Source organism: Rhincodon typus, chromosome 36 (genome assembly GCF_021869965.1).
Source record: "Rhincodon typus isolate 14 chromosome 36, sRhiTyp1.1, whole genome shotgun sequence".
NCBI classification, from domain to species: Eukaryota; Metazoa; Chordata; class Chondrichthyes; order Orectolobiformes; family Rhincodontidae; genus Rhincodon; species Rhincodon typus.
Genome location: NC_063367.1, coordinates 557,208 through 576,038, shown reverse-complemented (window position 1 = coordinate 576,038; position 18,831 = coordinate 557,208). Strand labels below are relative to the sequence as shown.

General features: G+C 41.8%; 1 protein-coding gene and 1 long non-coding RNA gene across 8 annotated transcripts in view; one reads left to right on the top strand and one right to left on the bottom strand.

The window, feature by feature from the left end:
* The window catches only part of usp3 (ubiquitin specific peptidase 3), a 135,143-nt gene extending 132,261 nt beyond the window's left edge, over window positions 1–2,882 (top strand). For 6 of the 7 annotated variants that reach the window (XM_020530999.2, XM_048617243.1, XM_048617246.1 and 3 more), the window contains one exon: window positions 960–2,882. In XM_020530999.2, the coding sequence (XP_020386588.1) occupies window positions 960–1,128 (169 nt within the window). In that variant the 3' untranslated portion in view covers window positions 1,129–2,882. The remainder of the gene's footprint in view (window positions 1–959) is intronic. The other variant, XM_048617247.1, reaches the window with a different exon arrangement.
* Window positions 1–13,905, bottom strand: part of LOC125487111 — a 34,555-nt gene extending 20,650 nt beyond the window's left edge. The window contains exon 1 of the long non-coding RNA XR_007265656.1: window positions 12,582–13,905. This is a non-coding gene — a long non-coding RNA (uncharacterized LOC125487111). The remainder of the gene's footprint in view (window positions 1–12,581) is intronic.
* Window positions 13,906–18,831: the final 4,926 nt, after the last annotated feature.

Below are 18,831 nucleotides of genomic sequence, written 5' to 3'. Positions count from 1 at the left end.
CCCCCCCCCCCCCCCCCAACCCCAAAAGCTACCCCATCCCAACTGACATCAGCTAGTCTGGTTGAAGGTTGATGCACATGCAGCAGACTTGTTTTTGCACGTTGGAAACAGCACTGAACAAAAAATAGAAATTTTGAATAATCTGTCCAGATTGGATAGTGAGGACAGAATTACCTGATTTGCTTAATAGGATAACTGGGGCAACTGCAATCTGTTTTGATTATCAAACATCACTGCACGTCTTGAACTTTACAGTGAGCTGCTGAGTCGCAGACCAGGACAGTTGCAAACGGTTACTTGTCCATGGGCTGCATTAGTTGGCCTCAGTTGAAAAACCTCATCGCCTTTACATTTGATCTGTTTTGTTTCTCCTCTCTACACCTTCTCCAGTGATTGTTCCATTGGACATAGTGACCACAGTTGAAATTGGATGAAACCATTGCCACATCCATGACCCAATCACCAGTTCCACTAGGGGATGACCTAGATGACTTTCCGCTCAAATGGATGTAGAGAATGCATGATTGAACTTGACGAAATTTGCATTGTATGGTCAGGGGTGTACTTCTAACCAGAGTCACAGTCAAATGCTATCATGTTCATTTTATTGAAGCATCTCACATCCCTGCCCTAATTATGCTGGCGTTTTCATGGGCAAACTATCTCGTAGGACAATTGCATTGCTCAGCTTAGTCACTCCTAATTGGTATGTATTAACCTAATCACTGAACAAACATTACAAATAAAGCAAGTTACTTTGATTTTAATTTCTTCAGTCCAACTCAAGAGGATGGTACTGTTATGGCATGTGTAAAAATATAACATGGGAACTCTGGATTATGTGTTGATTTTCATAACACACTGAAATAAGAAAAAGTTTACTGGTAACTTTTGTAATTTTATATGAAATAATATGTGCATTTTTTTGAGTAGAACACTAACTTATTTTTTCCTCTCAGAGTTGGCTCGGGTCATTACACTGCATATGCAGCTCATGAAGGGCGTTGGTTCCACTTCAATGACAGTACTGTTACTTTGACTGAGGAGGAAACTGTAATGAAGGCCAAGGCCTACATCTTGTTCTATGTGGAACGCCAGACCAAATCGGGATCAGGCACCAAACTTTAATGCGTCCCACCTTTTTATAAATATTTGCAACATATATACTGAATTGGAGCGCACACAAACAGTTCCACATTTCCATAAGTACTTGATAGCTCAAGACTATTTTCATCTTGCACTTTTAAATCGCTGATGAGAATTCTGTTTATTGCACCATTGCTAGTGTCAATACAGTAATCGAGGAGACCTGATCTAATTTAAGCCTATCACAAAACCTCAACAGAATATTTTTGAATCTGTAATGGCTGCTGTTGATCAAGAATTTAGTAGTTCGGTTGACATTGAAATTCAATATTTTAAAATGATCTCTGTACTATAAATTGTGGGATAGCATTGACTGGCTTCAAGGTGCATTTACATTAGTGTTTCTTCAGACTTTTCACACATCTTAGTTTGTGATTTCTAATTTGACACAAGGTTCAGAAGTCCTCATTGTTTCAGCAGTAGTTCTGCCTGAAGTGTACCAATTGATAAAACATTTCAGTTTAGAGTAAGTGCTCAAGGTCAATAAAGTACTGACGTAAGTGTTTGAAATGATTATATGCATTAGAGAATGGTTGAGGATCTTTGAACAGACTGTTGCCCTCCCCTTCTCTCTGATAAACAGTACATTACTGTCTATATTCAGAACTTGATGCCAGTATGAAGTTCAGTATTATAAGGTACATGGAGTGTAACTACACCTTGACCCTACATTGCTATACCTTCCTGTAACAGCCCAATATTTTTAAAAATAGAAATAGACCATTCTCTGTCTGTAATTTGTTGGGATTTCTCTTGTTGCCATTTTTCTCGTGACCACTTGTAAACACTGGTTACTGGGAACAAAAGCGTTCTCCTGAGTTTCATCCATGCTACAGAGTTTGTGATTTTTACATTTTCATTTAGGTATTCCAAGTCTTTTTTCTCAATTCTCATTTTCTTGAGATGTCACTCGGCACTTGATTCTTTCAGAAAGCGTAAACAATTAAAAATAAATGATGGTGCAAAAAATAAAATGAACTGCTGAGTAAAAAATGGACTTCTCATCAATCCCAATACTTTGCTGGGCAGAGTAGGGTTTATATATATAGCTATCTGCATCATATGTTGCCAATGTGTGGCTACAATTGGATGTAGGATGACAAGTATGGTTTATGATTTACAACATCACCTGATTACGAAAGACAAATTAGACATGCTGGGTTACATTTGGGGAACCAGACACTGGGTGCATCTTGGACAAAATTGTTTCCAACCATTGCCGTGTACAACATGAAATAGTAGATTACAGCTATTGGAAGAGTCTTCTACTCGTATAAAATGGTATGATATTTTCGTACCAGGATATAGCCCTTTTTACTTATCAAAGACACTTTCTCATAAATTCCGTTTATAGTGGCCTGAGTAGTGTTTTAATTACACAATAAGATGAAATGATGTATTTGCATGTGGTTGTAATATACAAGGCAGCAGCAGCAGAAAAGGCGGTTTCTGGCATGAGACTCATGTCTCTTAAATGTGAAAACATACACATCCTAAACTTGAATCTGCATATTGAAACTGTACAAACTTATTTAAAATAATAAATTGTTTTAGTTGCAAAGTTATGAACTGACACAGTAACATCAATCACAAATGGCATTTATTCAGTTTAATCCCCACAAACCAATCTTGATTGTAAATGTACTACTATGGCTGCTTATAATGATGGTATGTATATTAGTAAATGTTCGTGTACTGTTTCACTGATAGTAAAGTGCAATGTTAATGATGCAAAACAGCGTTTTGTCTTTTAAAATAAAACATTTTATAAAGCAGTTTCTTTCTGGAGAAGGTGGTGATGTGGTGGTAATGTCACCGGACTAATAATCTAGAATTTCAGACTATTGTTCTAGAAACATGAGTTTGAATCCTACCATGGCAGATTTAAATTGAATTAAAATTTTAAATTAAAAATTAACTTAATGGTAACCCATGTCAATTATCATTAACACCCATCTGGGGTTCACTGATGGTTCTTTGGGAAAGGAAATCTGTCATCCCCACCCAGTCTTGTCTGTATGTGACTCTAGATATTTTTCATTGACATTTTCAGATGTGTTGTGACATGCCTGGAGTACGTGAGACATAAACCCACCCCTTCTGACCCAGAGGTAGGGATGTCAGAAAAGCCCTATCAGCGACATGGTTAGCACTGGTGCACCAGGGCCCCTTGTTCAATTCCAGCCTCCGTCGACTGTTTGTGTGGAGTTTGCACATTCTCCCCGTGTCTGCATGGGTTTCCTTTAGATGCTCCGATTTCCTCCAACAGTCCAAAGATGTGCAGGTTAGGTGGGTTCACCATGGACACTATGGGCAATTTAACATGGATGTGAAGGTAAGGTGGATTAGACATGGGAAATGCAAGGTTACAAGGGATAGGGAAAGGGGCGCGAGTCTGGGTGGGATGCTGTTCGGAGAGTTCGTGTTGATATGTTGGGCCGAATGGCCTGTTTCCACACTGTAGAAATTCTATGATAATTTCTAACCTGCTGCCATGGTCCTGTTCATCGGTTGTAAAAAATATTTATTTTATTTACCCAGTAAGTGACAGTCACTACACCCCAAAACTAATTCAGTTGCTGTGAAATGCTTGAGAACATCTGAAGGATGTAGGATCCACGCTGAGTTTTTTTTTTAAACTATACTTAATTATTCTTCACCAGCATCATGAATTAATCTCTTCTTGACTCCTTGAAGTGGTGCTTCTACGTCTGAAGGGCTATAAAAGATAAAGAATCTGTCAAAGTTTCCTATCTGGGATGTTGGATTTGGCAAAACACCATGTGGCTCATTCTTGCTGTTACCAGAGCTGTGAAACCTTACTTGAGAGAGAATTAGTGGAGAAAGAGGAAATTGGATTCCCAGTTATTAGATTAGATTTTGAGTTGTACAGGCGGCCTACTTTGTACATTTCCTAATTACGACTTTCACAAAAAGCATTTGCCCATTCAAAGTAAACTAACCGCTATTTTAAAATAATGGGAATATGATTTTTGCACACTAAAGTTTCACCACAAAAGTGTGACTCTGTACTAATGAAAATTGTCGTTAGAAATGGCAAGCAAGGTACTGACCATTTTCACAGGAACAGGTATGGAGTTTTGCGAATGTATATTTCATAGAAGCAGCCTTTTAAATCACCTGTGGCGCCCGAGAAGTGTGGAACCTGGAATGTGCCCCATCAGACGTGAATTAATTTCTTCCATCTTTTCTTCCAACAAAAGACACCATACCATATTGGAGAGGTAAGGTGCACCAATGAACCTGTGACAATTTTAGGTGTGAGGAGGAGTTGGGATCAGGTGTTACTAACAGAGGAGAAGAAGATGCTTAAAACCCTTAGAATGTCAAGTTGTCTGAGTTTCGAACCTGCTTTTCTCAATCAAACACATTCTGTAATATCTTTAAGTAATGGAATTTTACCTTTTCTTTCCTTCTGTGCACATGGGTAGTAGTATATTAGGTGAGTTCGCATGGTAAATGAGAGGGGAAGGGGTGATGGGTGGAACTGTGTGTTGGCACAGTGAGTAAGAGGGACCATGGGGATGGGTAGAGGTGCATAGGTTGGCCTATTTTATTTCCAATTTTGAACAGTGCAGGAGCCCCAAGGAAGGATTTTCCACTTGCCTCTGAAGTCAGAAGCATCATCACCTTGTTTGCCCAGCCATATTTCCAATCCACCTTGCTCCTGTGGATCAGAAACTGACTTCTCACATTACCATTTATAAATCGGATTTACAGAGCCTCGAATTCTCTGGCCTCCACCCCTGAATGAAAATCGGGGCCTAAGTGTTCATATCACCAAATTATTTACATTTCTTGCCAGTAAGTGAAGATGAGAACTTGTTGATATTTCAGACTCCTCCTTAGGCACAGTACTCTGATTCCTTTACATGTATCCTTCAGATTTCAGTTTGGCAGATGGTAATTTGGAGGTGACACTCTTAAGACACCAGCTTATCTTTGGTTTCATTCTCAGAAAAGAACATCAGGCTGCTTTTTAATTTCTGTGTAATTTAGATCAAAAGGTCTCCACACAGTAAAGCCAGGCAGACACTGCAGTGTGCCTGTAATGTGCAGTTGTTATTATCATAATTCTGCACAACCCTTTGCACAGGGAGGTCAATAAACCTGGTCTCTCCTTTCCTTCAGAGAATCCTATACTTCCTTTGCCCCAGTGTTGGTCCCTGAAACTTCTCCACATTTCTTTTATACCTTGATTTTAAAATTCTTATCATACTGTTCAAATGACCTTTTGTGCAGCTCTGGTTAGCCTCGCCTTTGGTTACTAGATTCCAAACATTGAACCTTTCCCCTTGAACCTCGCTGTCTTTTTCCTTCATATGTCCTGATACTCATTTTATGTCACTCTAGCATTTTTTGTTAACATTCCTGTGAAGTACTCAGGAAATTTAGTCTATTAAAGGTACTATAATATGTGCACATCATTGAAATCCTCCTTTTTGCTGATATTTTTGGTCTCCCTTTTAGTCAGTGTGACTGAGCATATGTTTCATGTTTCCCACAACATCTGTTATGGACCAGACTAAACCCCCTTCAAAATTATCAAGGAGATAGCCAAAATCTTAACCTTTAACTTATTTAAAGGCAAGTGTAAGGTTTTGTGTTCAAGATGTAACTCGATTGGTTACAGCTTTAAGCAAAATACATTTTATTTTTACTCTACAGTTTAAAAAAACAAACCATTAACAGGAGGATTGATATAACTTTACCTCTGTTGGAAAATGGAACAGAACAGTAGATTATTTTACAACTGAACAGCAACTGTCTCAACATTGTAACATCCCATAAACACACCCTTGGTAAATGCAAATTCATTAAAATAGATTGTCTCACATGCGATTCTGGCACTTCTGTCTTAAAACCTCTCTTCAAACAAAAATCAGCACACAGTACACATCTTAAAGCCATAGTATTGTCACACATCTCTATGAACATTGTAGTCCTCTAAAAATTCTGAAGAGCCATTGAGCATTAAGAGTAATCTGTCATTCACATGCCACATTTAAATAGTGAAATCGGCTATCATCATCTCCCTAAGAAATTGGATCCAGTGGCAAATCTTGAAGTGAAGTATATCCTTTTCATATTTATATGTATTTCAGTGTGGTAGTCTCTATGGATGGGGTTTGTGGATAATCATGGTTCAAGACATAACTGCCGTAGGTGCTACCTACACTGTCCAGTATCACTTCATTCATACTTGAAGGCACCCACATGAAGGAATTCCCATGGTAAACTGTTTTGCCACTGTTCTTGTCGCTGCCAAGAAATAAACTGCAATAAACTTGCCAGTGCCTTTCCTAATTAACTAAGGTAGTTTTTAAGAAAGTGAATTGTTAACTGAAACACTTTACAATATTCAGTCAAAGCCAATGAACCTGCTGTAAATATTATGCTTAGTAACCATGGGCCCTCACTTTCAGTCAGAGTATGTGGATCACAGGAAACTTACCATTTCACTCAAACAGTGTAATGCCGACTCCATTTCAACATTAAATTAAGTCTGTTTTAATCAAATAACTTAGAATTTTGGTAGGCTATTTCATTTAAGTGCACATACTTGATACCTGAAGGTTTTCTCATTATTTTTGCGACAAATTCGATGGGATTGCAAACAGCTGCAGTACTTGTGCTGAAATAGAAATGGTCCACAGAACACAGACCTGTATCTCCCACATCTTGGCTACTGTACAGGAGTAAAACTTATACAATGGTTCTTACAGTTTAACTCTCACCTCTTGCCTCCCACCAGAGACCTGGAAACAAAATCAGAATCTGGTACTTGGGGAGCTATGCTGGCAGATTAGACATTAAATGGAGGTTTTGTTTGCCGTGAGATGTAGAAACTAAATTCACCAGGGCACAGTTTTGAATGGAAGACTTCTTGAACTGCTACCTATTCTCTGTCAGCTAACAACTGAAACAATCTGGTTATTTTGTTGCTAGTTGTAGGAGCTTGCTTTGTGCGAGTTGCCTCCTGTTTTATACAGTATTTGTTCTCGCATATATAGAATTAGAAGAATTAATCAATATCCTTAATAATTATCATCCACACTAAACTGAAAGCCACAAAATTGTACATTTATAAATTGACATACTATTGATTGCACTAGTACCCCTGCATTTTACCTGTAGTAGCTCCTGAATTAATGCATCATTGCATAGAATCATTACCTCAGTCATTTAAAGTTTTCCTGGTTCCCAGTTAGCATAATATTTATTAGTCGGTTTAAATCTGCTGAACCCATACTGCCTCCAACTTGCCCCTAAACCCTCCGCGTCCAGCTTTGCTCTGACCCTGAACCCAACCCAAATGAAGCCTTCCTCTCCTCCATCACTCTTCAGCATCTTCCTCCCCTCACACCAGGAAAAAGCCACCCTGGCCCATGTCAAAAGCCCCAAAGTCCACAACAATAAACAGTTTTGGATCTCTCTATTAACCACTCATTACTCCTCCAATCACAGGAGAAGAACTCTACATTTGCTGATGTTAGACTAAGCAGTAAGCATCAGAGAACCAGCCTGTGACCAAAAGAACAGCTCCTCACCAATTCTCTACATTCTACTCTGGATGAATTTTCCTTGGTGTTTTGTGGGTGATTTTGCTCCAGTGCTTCTAAGTCAAGCAAGGAGTTAACCAAAAGGATTGTGTCAATATTTGATTTCAAATTTAATCTGATATTGTTGGGATGTTAATGAATTTTTACTATGTGAATGCTTTTCTGTTTAAAAGTATTCGAAGTGCATGATGTATCAGTTTAGTTAAATTGTAGGTTGGACCTTAAAATGTGACTTCATTTTCAGACGCAACCAAGTGATTGCCCAGCCTTTCAAATTGTGTTAAGTAGAAGCCTCAGTATCACCTTCAGAATTTCATTCTGAAGCAGCAAATTCTCCTCCTTTTGCTGGATTTTAGTCGGTATATCTGGTGCAATATTTCAACTCCAAAGGAAATCAAATTATTGTCTAGCTGACAGAGCTATTATTGTAATAAACTCCGGAAATACAGCCAGGTCAAATGCAGTCAGAGATGATATGGAAAGCACTTGTCTTTAACCTTGACACGTTCAACGTTTCAATCAGGTTTGAACTAAGTTTTAATTGAGCTTAACAGTTGCTGAAGCTATTTCTAATGTCCCAATTGATTGTGCAGGGGAGTGAGACTCTGATTTACCCCCAGACAAATCCAGTGCCTGTGTAGTTCCATTTAGGGTTGTTACTTTCTCTAGAGTAACTATTCCATTTCGGAAATTCAGCTGTTCTCATGCCAGGAATGTATTGGTACCAAAACTCTTATTTCAAGGACAACTGAAAATTTAATTTCAGAGTTAACGTTTTGGGTTCGGTGACCCTTCCTCAGAACTTGTAAAGTTACAGGTTTATTTCCCAGAAGGCTGCTGTCATAGTCAGAAATGCCAATGTAGACCCCACCACCCCAACGCACATACACACACACACACACGTGTTCAACTCAGTGTCTGGCCTGTTGTAGCCTTTATAAAACAAGGTTACAAAGCAGAAGGTACATGGACCAGAATGCCTAGGTATAATTTAATCCCCATTTCAATGTCATATATACTGGACCTACTGTAGTACCTCTGGATAAATAAAAAATATTTAAAAATCTTAGAAATAAGAGCTGGGGAGTTGCAATCCAGAGAATGTTGTCCGTAAGGTGATAGTTGTCTTTCAAGTCAGTGGTTGGGTGAAATTAGATCAATTCTTTTAAGCTTTCTGGGGTTTTCTATCTTCAGTTCCATGGAGGGGTGGAGGGGGGGGTGCGGGTGGTTGGTGGTGGTGGTGGTGTGGAGGAACACTGTCTGTCTGTTGGATCTGGATATTTTTCGCACTCTGCTGTTCCTAGCATTTACAGCTTCTTAACCCTGTACACCTAAGCCAATCAGCTTTTGCCAGGCAGAATTTTCTTTATTCAAAAGATTCTTAATGTCATTCAGTCTCAAATTCTCCCTTTTTGCTACCAGAAAGCAACATTGTATAAGCATACGCAGCGATATGCCGCACTTGATTTACAAGTTGCCGAACCTTCCTAGATTTTTCAGTTTTAGCAATTCAATTTCAATTTTACTGCTCAATAAATGGAAACACATGTTCTCTCAAAATAATGTAGTTAACAAGAGTTTGGGAGCTGGAGTTTGTTGCTGTGATACTAACACTGTGGAAGGTGAAAAGCTGAGTTAGGTCTACAGCACACATTGACCCATAACTGTAACTTCAGCATGATGCATTTTGCCAGAAATGAAAATTTCCAAACTCAATCTGACTTGTCAAAATGCTTTCTGAAAACTTCTATTCTGATTTACATTTTTCACAGTGAATTGAAGTATTAATGCCCAAAATTTTAACAATATGTTTTAAAGTAAATGGAGGCAGTCTGAACAGAGGCATTGTGCCTAGTCTCCATCCACTTGCATTAGTTGTATTCAGTTAGCTATTACTGATTGCAAATTCCAAATCTAGATCACGTTTTCACAGTTATACAAAAAAAATTCTAAAGAAAATTTCAGAAGCCTCATTATTAAGATCTAAATCCTTTTTGTTTTCCAAATCTCCCATGGCCTTGCTACTCCCTCTGTCTGTAATCTCTGCCTCTTAAAACTCACTGAGATGTCTATTCTCTAATTCTGACTCTTGGGCATCACAACTTTAGTAACTTCACTATTGGTGAAGCTAGGACCGAAGCTCTGGAGTTCCCTTCCTGCATCTCTCTGCCTCTTTAAATTAATTGTCACCTTTAAATGCTCTTGAAATGTACTTCTTTGACTGAATTTTTAGTCATCAGGAACAAAAACAGAAGTTGCTGGAAAAGCTCAGTAGGTCTGGCAGCATCTGTGAAGAAAAATTCCGAGTTAACGTTTCGAAGGTCACCAGACCTGAAAGGTTAACTCTGTTTTTTCTTCACAGATGCTGCCAGACCTGCTGAACTTTTCCACCAACTTCTGTTTTTGTTCCTGATTTATATTAGCTGCAGTTCTTTAAGTCATCAGGACTTGGCAGCAATGTCTCTATATGGTTGTGTCATACACTATACTTTGCTCCTGTGAATCATTAGCATTAATAAAAGTTGTTTATATTAAGCTTAAAGATAAATGAAATTTGTCAAAGAATGAAAACAGATTATATTGATTTTAGTTATTTGTGCTCTATAATTATCACTAACTCCATACTCTAAGATAATCTAGTTCTATTATATTCTCCCCATCTCAGTAGCACTGCTGTGTACATGCATCTCAATGCAAGGACTTCACAGAACTTCCTAACCAAAAAGCTGAAACAAAAGCAACCTCCCCCTGAGCAATGTTTGTTCCCTTAAGTTTAAAAACGACTCCAGTCCAGAAATTTTCTAGTAGAAATCTTGAAGTACAATTGTTTAACTTGCTCGGTTGTAAAAACCTGGAGTAAACCAAAAGGTAAAGTAGCCATCTCGAACTGCATTAAAAGAAATCACTATGGCTACAGAAGCACTTGCAAGTTAATTTATTTATTTTATACACACAGCCCCTGTTAGAAACTCAAAATTTGAAACTGATAATAAATAATATTAAAATATTTTAAAAATCATTTTATATTATATGTTCCCCAAAAGAAGAATAAAAATGTATCTTAGTTTTTGATGAGCAATGAAAACACTACCTTGCCTCTAAATCTAACATAATAACAGTAATAACATGTTAACTATAAATGCACAATGAGTTATTCAGCAATAATTTTTACATAAGTTCATCTGTGCCACATCACTCACCCAATCTTGACAGACATAGATGTCAACATTGGAATTTTTGTTTCAAAATACATGAGCAATTTTCAAGTTATACAGTTATTTCAATGGAACTTAATTCTCCAACTGTAAGCTCTTGCCTTAAAGTTTTTCTGAGGAAATTATATCTTTATTACAGAGGGAATGGGTATAGGAATGAGTGTAAAGTGGAGACGCTTTATTAAAACTACACTAAGCAGACCAAAACTGAAATGCTAAGACCAGTTTTGAACCCCTTATCTGAGGAAAGACTTATTGGCTTTGGAGGCAGTTCAGAGAAGGTTCAGTAGGTTGATACCTGGTATGGAGGGACTGTCTTATGAGAAGAGGTGGAGCAGATTGGGCATGTACTTGTTGGAAAATAGAAGAATAAGACCCAACCTTATCGAAAAATACTAGATTCTTCAGAGACTCAATAGGGTAGATACAGAAAAGTTGCTTCCCCTGTGGGAGTGTTTATGAGCAGAGGAGATAATCGCAATAAATGGTCACATGTTTAAATTATAGGTGAGGAGGAATTTCTCTGAGGCGGAGATAGTAAGGGCCACGGGTGCTGGAAGTCAGAGTCGATAAAATAGGGTGCAGGATGTAGGGTCCAGACTCAACGTCGACTTTTCTGCTCTTCTGATGCTATCTGGCCTATTGTGCATCTCCAGCACCACATTTTATTGAATTTATTTTCTGAAGCTTCTGAATTTATGGAATCGTGTAAATATATTCAAAGCTGAGATAGATCTTCAATCAATAAGGAATCGAGTTATGGTGGAAAGGGAGGAAAATGGAGTAAGCAATTATCAGATCAGCCACGATCTCACTGAATGGTGGAGTTGACTCGATGGACTGAATGGTCTACTTCTCCTACATCTTATAATCTTGAAGGAGTGTGGTCCTTATAAAAAAGTGTCTTCTTTTTTAACAGTTACATGATTTTGTGAATGTTAGTTTACTTGAAATATCCCATCTTGTCCTTTAGCAGTTCACACACCAACAGCCAATATGAATGGCTACACATAAATGGGATGGCTAAAATGAATGCAGTTGTCAGCTTTTAAATTTTCAAAGGCTTTTTGACTCTCCTAACTTTCCACCTATTTTCCATAGAATCCCTAGTGTGGAAGGAGACCATTCAGCCCATTGAGTCCACACCGACCCTCTGAACAGCATTCCACCCAGACCCACCCCACTACCCAATAATTCTGCATTCCCAATGGCTAATCCACCTAGTCTGTACACAATGAACAACTTAGCATGACCAATCCACCTAACTTGCACATCTTTGGACTGTAGGAGGAAACTGGAGTACCTGGAGGAAGCCCATGTAGACACAGGGAGAATGTGCAAATGCCACACAGTCACCCAATGGTGGAATTGAACCCAGGTCACTGGCACCATGAGTTAGCAGTGGTAGCCACTATGCCACCCCATTTTATTTTCAAATTTAAGTGCCACAACAGTGTTGAGGTTTGGAACACACTTATATAGAATCCACTGAGACTGAGATTGACACAATATAAAATTTTATGTTTCAGCTTAGGAATGGGAAAATCCAAAATAGCCTGAACTTTTGCTTCTCCATGTGCTCCTTGGCCTTGTTCCACAGTGTGGCCTAAATGTACCACCTCTAAAGATCACTCACCCTAGCCAAATTTTTGACCAAATTGGCTTTTTGTAGTTCAGTCAAATGGTGTAGCTGTTCTTCCCAGGTTCAGCTAAAAACAAGGTGACAGGTGAATCATCAATGTAAGCAGTACAATTGCCAGCTCCTTTGATTACTTTACTGGTTAATTGTTGAACCTTTTCATTCCAAACAGCATGACATTGCATGGTGTTACAAAAGCTGTTATTTCTTTAGCTCTAATTTAAAACCAAAAGAACTGCGGATGCTGTAAATCAGGAACAAAAACAAAGTTGCTGGAAAAGCTCAGCAGGTCTGGCAGCATCTGTGAAGGAGAAAACAGAGTTAACGGTTCGGGTCCGGTGACTCTTCTTCAGGGCTTTTGTTGACTTTTGTGAAAAATCATACGTACCCAAATCAACTGATACAATCTTTGAGCACACATTTCAGATATCAAATGTACAGTGCTATATGCCATCCAACCCATCTATTACATTTAATTCATAAAGTGGAGCTGTATTTTGAATATGTTTGAATATGTATGAATATGAGCTTTTCTTAATATGTTTATCAAAAGAGCCCTTGCACCTTGTGAAGGTGTACATAAGGAACGAAGTAGGAATGGACCATTCAGCCACTTGAGCCTGTTCTGCCATTCGATAAGATCTTGGCTGTGGCTTTAAATCAACTTTCCTGCCTGTATTCCACATCAGTAAGATCATAAGATCAACAGTGGCTCAATGGTTAGCACTGCTGCCTTATAGTGCCAGGGTCCTGGGTTCAATTCCAGCCTCGGGCAACTGTCTGTGTGGAGTTTGCACATGTCTGCATGAGTTTCCTCCCACAGTCCAAAGATGTGTAGGGTAGGTAAATTGCCCATAGTGTCCAGGGATGTTTTGGTTAGGTGGGTTAGAAATGGGGAAATCAAGGGTAGGGGAATGGGTCTGGGTGGGATGCTCTTCAGAGGGGTAGTCTGGACTTGTTGGGCCAAATGGCCTGTTTCCACACTGTAGGGATTCTATGAAGCCCCCCCAACAGCTTCTGAGACATTCACGAACAAATATGTAAGCAGATTATGGAAAGATGCAACAACAACAGGGTTTGTCATATGGGTGACTTTTAACTTCCCCAATATTGACTGGGAATCCCTTAGATCAAGAGGCTTAGACAGGGTAGAACTGGTTAAGTGCATTTGAGAGGTTTCTTGAAACACTGTGGATAGTCTGACTAGCGGAGGGGCCATACTGAATCTCGTATTGGCTAATTAGCCAGGCCAGGTGACTGATATTTTAGTGGTACAGCATTTGGAAACCATGATCACAACTCCTGAAGTTTTAAGAGACAACAAGGTGCAGGGCTGGATGAACACAGCAGGCCACGCAGCATCATAGGAGCAGAGAGGCTGACGTTTCGGGCCTAGACCCTTCATCAGAAAAGGGGGAGGGGAAGGGGGTTCTGAAATAAATAGGGAGAGAGTGGGAGGTGGATAGAAGAGGGATAGAGGAGAGGATAGGTGGAGAGGAAACAAACAGGTCGAAGAGGCGGGGATGGAGCCAGTAAAGGTGAGTGTAGGTAGGGAGTTAGGAAGGGGATAGGTCAGTCCAGGGAGGACGGACAGGTCAAGGGGGCGGGATGAGGTTGGTCGGTAGGAGATGGAGGTGCGGCTTGAGGTGGGAGGAGGGGATAGGTGGGAGGAAGAACAGGTTAGGGAGGCAGGGACGAGCTGGACTGGTTTTGGGATGCGGTAGGGGGAGGGGAGATTTTGAAACTTGTGAAATCCACATTGATACCATTGGGCTGCAGGGTTCCCAAGCGGAATATGAGTTGCTGTTCCTGCGACCTTCGGGTGGCATCGTTGTGGCACTGCAGGAGGCCCAGGATGGACATGTCGTCTGAGGAATGGGAGGGGGAGTTGAAATGGTTCGCGACTGGGAGGCGCAGTTGTTTATTGCGAACCGAGCGTAGGTGTTCTGCAAAGCGGTCCCCAAGCCTCCGCTTGGTTTCCCCGATGTAGAGGAAGCCACACCGGGTACAGCGGATGCAGTATACCACATTGGCAGATGTGCAGGGGAACATCTGCTTGATGTGGAAAGTCTTCTTGGGGCCTGGGATGGAGGTGAGGGAGGAGGTATGGGGGCAGGTGTAGCACTTCCTGTGGCTGCAGGGAAAAGTGCCGGGTGTGGTGGAGCTGGAGGGGAGTGTGGAGCGGACAAGGGAGTCACGGAGAGAGTTGTCCCTCTGGAAAGCAGATAAGGGTGGGGAGGGAAAGATGTCTTTGGTGGTGGGGTCGGATTGCAGATGGCGGAAGTGTCGGAGGATGATGCGTTGGATCCGGAGGTTGGTGGGGTGGTACGTGAGGACGAGGGGGATTCTTTTTTGGTTTTTATTGCGTGGACGGGGTGTGAGGGATGAGGTGCGGGAGATGTGGGAGACACGGTTGAGGGCGTTCTCGACCACCGAGGAGGGGAAGTTACGGTCCTTGAAAAACGAGGACAACTGAGATGTACGGGAGTGGAATGCCTCATCCTGGGAGCAGATGCGGCGGAGGCGAAGGAATTGGGAATAGGGGATGGCATTTTTGCAGGAAGGTGGGTGGGAGGAGGAGTATTCTAGGTAGCTGTGGGAGTCGGTGGGCTTGAAATGAATATCGGTTTCTAGGTGGTTGCCCGATATGGAGACAGAGAGGTCCAGGAAGGGGAGAGAGGTGTTAGAGATGGTCCAGGTAAACTTAAGGTTGGGGTGGAAGGTGTTAGTGAAGTGGATGAACTGTTCGAGCTCCTCGTGGGAGCACGAGGTGGCGTCGATACAGTCATCAATGTAACGGAGGAAGAGGTGGGGTTTAGGGCCGGTGTAGGTACGGAAGAGGGATTGTTCCACGTAACCTACAAAGAGGCAGGCGTAGCTTGGGCCCATGCGGGTACCCATGGCTACCCCCTTTGTCTGTAGGAATTGGGAGGAATTGAAAGAGAAGTTGTTGAGTGTGAGGACGAGTTCGGCTAAGCGGATGAGTGTATCAGTGGAGGGGGACTGGTCGGGCCTGCGGGACAGGAAGAAGCGGAGGGCCTTAAGGCCATCTGCATGGGGAATGCAGGTCCATGGTAAAGATGAGATGTTGGGGACCGGGGAATTGGAAGTTCTGGAGGAGGTGGAGGGCGTGGGTGGTGTCACGGACATAGGTAGGGAGTTCCTGGACCAAGGGGGAGAAAATGGAGTCTAGATAGTTGGAGATCAGTTCGGTGGGGCAGGAGCAGGCGGACCTGTTTGTTTCCTCTCCACCTATCCTCTCCTCTATCCCTCTTCCATCCGCCTCCCACTCTCTCCCTATTTATTTCAGAACCCCCTTCCCCTCCCCCTTTTCTGATGAAGGGTCTAGGCCCGAAACGTCAGCCTCTCTGCTCCTATGATGCTGCTTGGCCTGCTGTGTTCATCCAGCCCTGCACCTTGTTGTCTCGGATTCTCCAGCATCTGCAGTTCCTACTATCTCTGATTCAATTTTAACTCCTGAAGTTTTAAGATAGCTATAAGGATAAGTCAAGACATTGCAGGAAGGTACTAAAGGGAGAAAGGCAAATTACATCGGTATTAGCCAGGAGCTAGAGTGTGTTAAGTGCGAGCGGCTTTTATCAGGCAAGCCCACATGTGGGAGTTGTTCAAAGACCTACTGATCAGAGTTCAGGACCAGGATGTTCCAATAAAGAAGAAGGAGAAGGATGATAAGGTAAGAGATCCTCAGATAATGAGGGAGGTTGTGAATTTAGTCAAGAGGGAAAAAGTATATATAAGGTTTAGGAAAATAAATTCAAACAGGGCCTGAGAGGAATGTAAAGAAAGCAGGAAAGAACTCTTAAAGACTCCAGGGAATTAGGAGACCAGAAAGGGCCATGAAATGACCTTGATAACACAGCCTGGAGCTGGAGGAACACAGCAGGCCAGGCGGGCATCAGAGGAACAGGAAAGTTGAGGTTTTGGGTTGGGGCCGTTCAGAAATGGGGAGGGGGAAGGGAGCTGAGAAATAAATAGAGGGCGGGAGGGTGGGGCTGGGGAAAGGTAGGTGGGATAGTGATAGGTGAGTGCAGATAGGGAGTGATGGGGATTGATCAGTGTGATGGGTGGAGTGGATATGGAGAGAAGATGGACAGGTTGTGTCGGTTCAAGGAGGTGGGAGGGAGGATGGGTGGGGTGGTGACAGGTGAATGCAGGTAGGGGCTAGTGGGGATTAGTCAGCAGGACGGGTAGGGTGGATAGGTGGGGAAGAAGATGGACAGGCTGTGTCAGGTCAAGGAGGCGGGGATGAGAAGGAGGTTTGGATGTGGGATGAGGCCAGGGTTGGGGAGATTTTAAAACTGGTCAATTCTATGTTAAGGCCAAGTGCAGATGCCCCACAAAATGGTCCCCGAGTCTGCGCTTGGTCTCACCAATGTAGAGGAAGCCACTGTAGTAACGTATCCAGTGCGGCCTCCTCTACATCGGTGAGCCAAGCACAGACTCTGGAACCATTTCGTGGAGCATCTGTGCTCCGTATGTGACAAACGACAACACCTTCTGGTTGCCAACCATTTTTACTCCCCCTCCCACTTCCTTGATGACATGTCCATTCTGGGGCTCCTCCAGTGTTGCAGTGGCAAACTGGAGGAGCAGCACCTCGTATTCCACCTCAGGAGCCTACAGCCCGATGGCCTAAACATAGGATTCACTAATTTCAAAATCTCCCCATCCCCGGCCTCGTCCCACATCCAAACCTCCCTCTCATCCCTGCCTCCTTGACCTGACACAACCTGTCCATCTTCTATCCCACCTATCCACCCCCCATCCCACTGACCAATCCCCACCACTCCATACCTGCATCCACCTATCACCATCCCACCTATCTACCCAGCCCCATCTCTCCTCCCTCTATTTATTTCCCAGCTCCCTTCCCCCTCTCCATTTCTGAAGTAGGATCCCGACTCAAAACATCAACTTTCCTGCTCCTCTGATGCTGCCTGGCCTACTGTGTTCCTCCAGCTCCATACTGTGTTATCTCTAACTCCAGCATCTGCAGTTCTTGCTATTTCCATGAAATGACCTTGGCTAGTAGGGTTAAAGAGAATTCCAAAGCATTATATGCATACAATAAAAACAAGAAGATAACTAGGGAGAAAGTAGGACTGCTCAAGGATAAAGAAGCAGTCAGCATCAGTTTGTGCGGAGCAGATCTTGTTTTATTAGCACCACCTTTTCCGTCCATCCTCTCTTTAAGAAAGGTCAAATTGTTAAGTTCTTAGATTTTAACTTATAACCATGTTTCCTTAATGGCTATGAGATCATGTCCATTTATCTCAATTTACACAGTCAGTTCATCTACCTTATTCTGAATGCTTCATGCAGTAAGATAGAAAGCCTTTACATTTGTTATAATATCAAAGCTCCCTACACTTCCATGGTTCCTTTGCAGTTCACACATTATGTCCCTTTTATTTTATTTTCTGGTAACAATCAACCCCATCTCTAACCTGTAATCCTACCTTCTCATATACCTTTGATTTTCTAATTTTCCATGCACCTGAACTAAACACCACCACCCACCCATAACTATCTACAGCTCTAATTTTATGATTCAGCACGGACACAGGTCCCAGCATGATTTCAGGTGGAGCCTGTCCCATCAGAACAGCCTCTCCTTCCCCAGTACTGTGCCGTCAATTCAAATCCATTTCTCTCAATCTTTGAGTCACACATCTCTTCAATTTTGTTGACCCTGTGCCAATTAGCTCGTGGTTTAGGTAGTAATCTAGAGATTATTACATTTTTGATTACGTTTTTCAATTTAGCCCCTAGCTGCTCATATTCCTTCAACAGAACCTCGTTCTACCTATAATATCAGTATCTACATGGACAGCACAACTGGATCTTTCCCCTTCCACTACAAGCTCCTCTGCAGTTCAGATGAGATATCTGAATCTGGGCACTAGACAGGCAACACAGCCTTCAGGGACTCTCAATCCTGGTCACAAACAATAGTGTCTATAGTATAGTTAAACGTGACTATACTATTCCCAATCACAACTACATTTCTCTTTTCTTCTTCCTCTTGAATTTACTGTACCACAATGCTCAGTTTGCTCATCCTCCCTACAGTCACCACTCTCATCCACTAAGGGAGCAAGAATCTCAAACCTCTTAGACAAGCTTAAGGGCTGAAGCTCCTGCAGTCCTGCGTCCTGGATCCCTCTACCTGCCTGGGCTTGCTGTGTTCCTCCAGCCTCCTGATTGCTTACCTTGGATTCCAGCA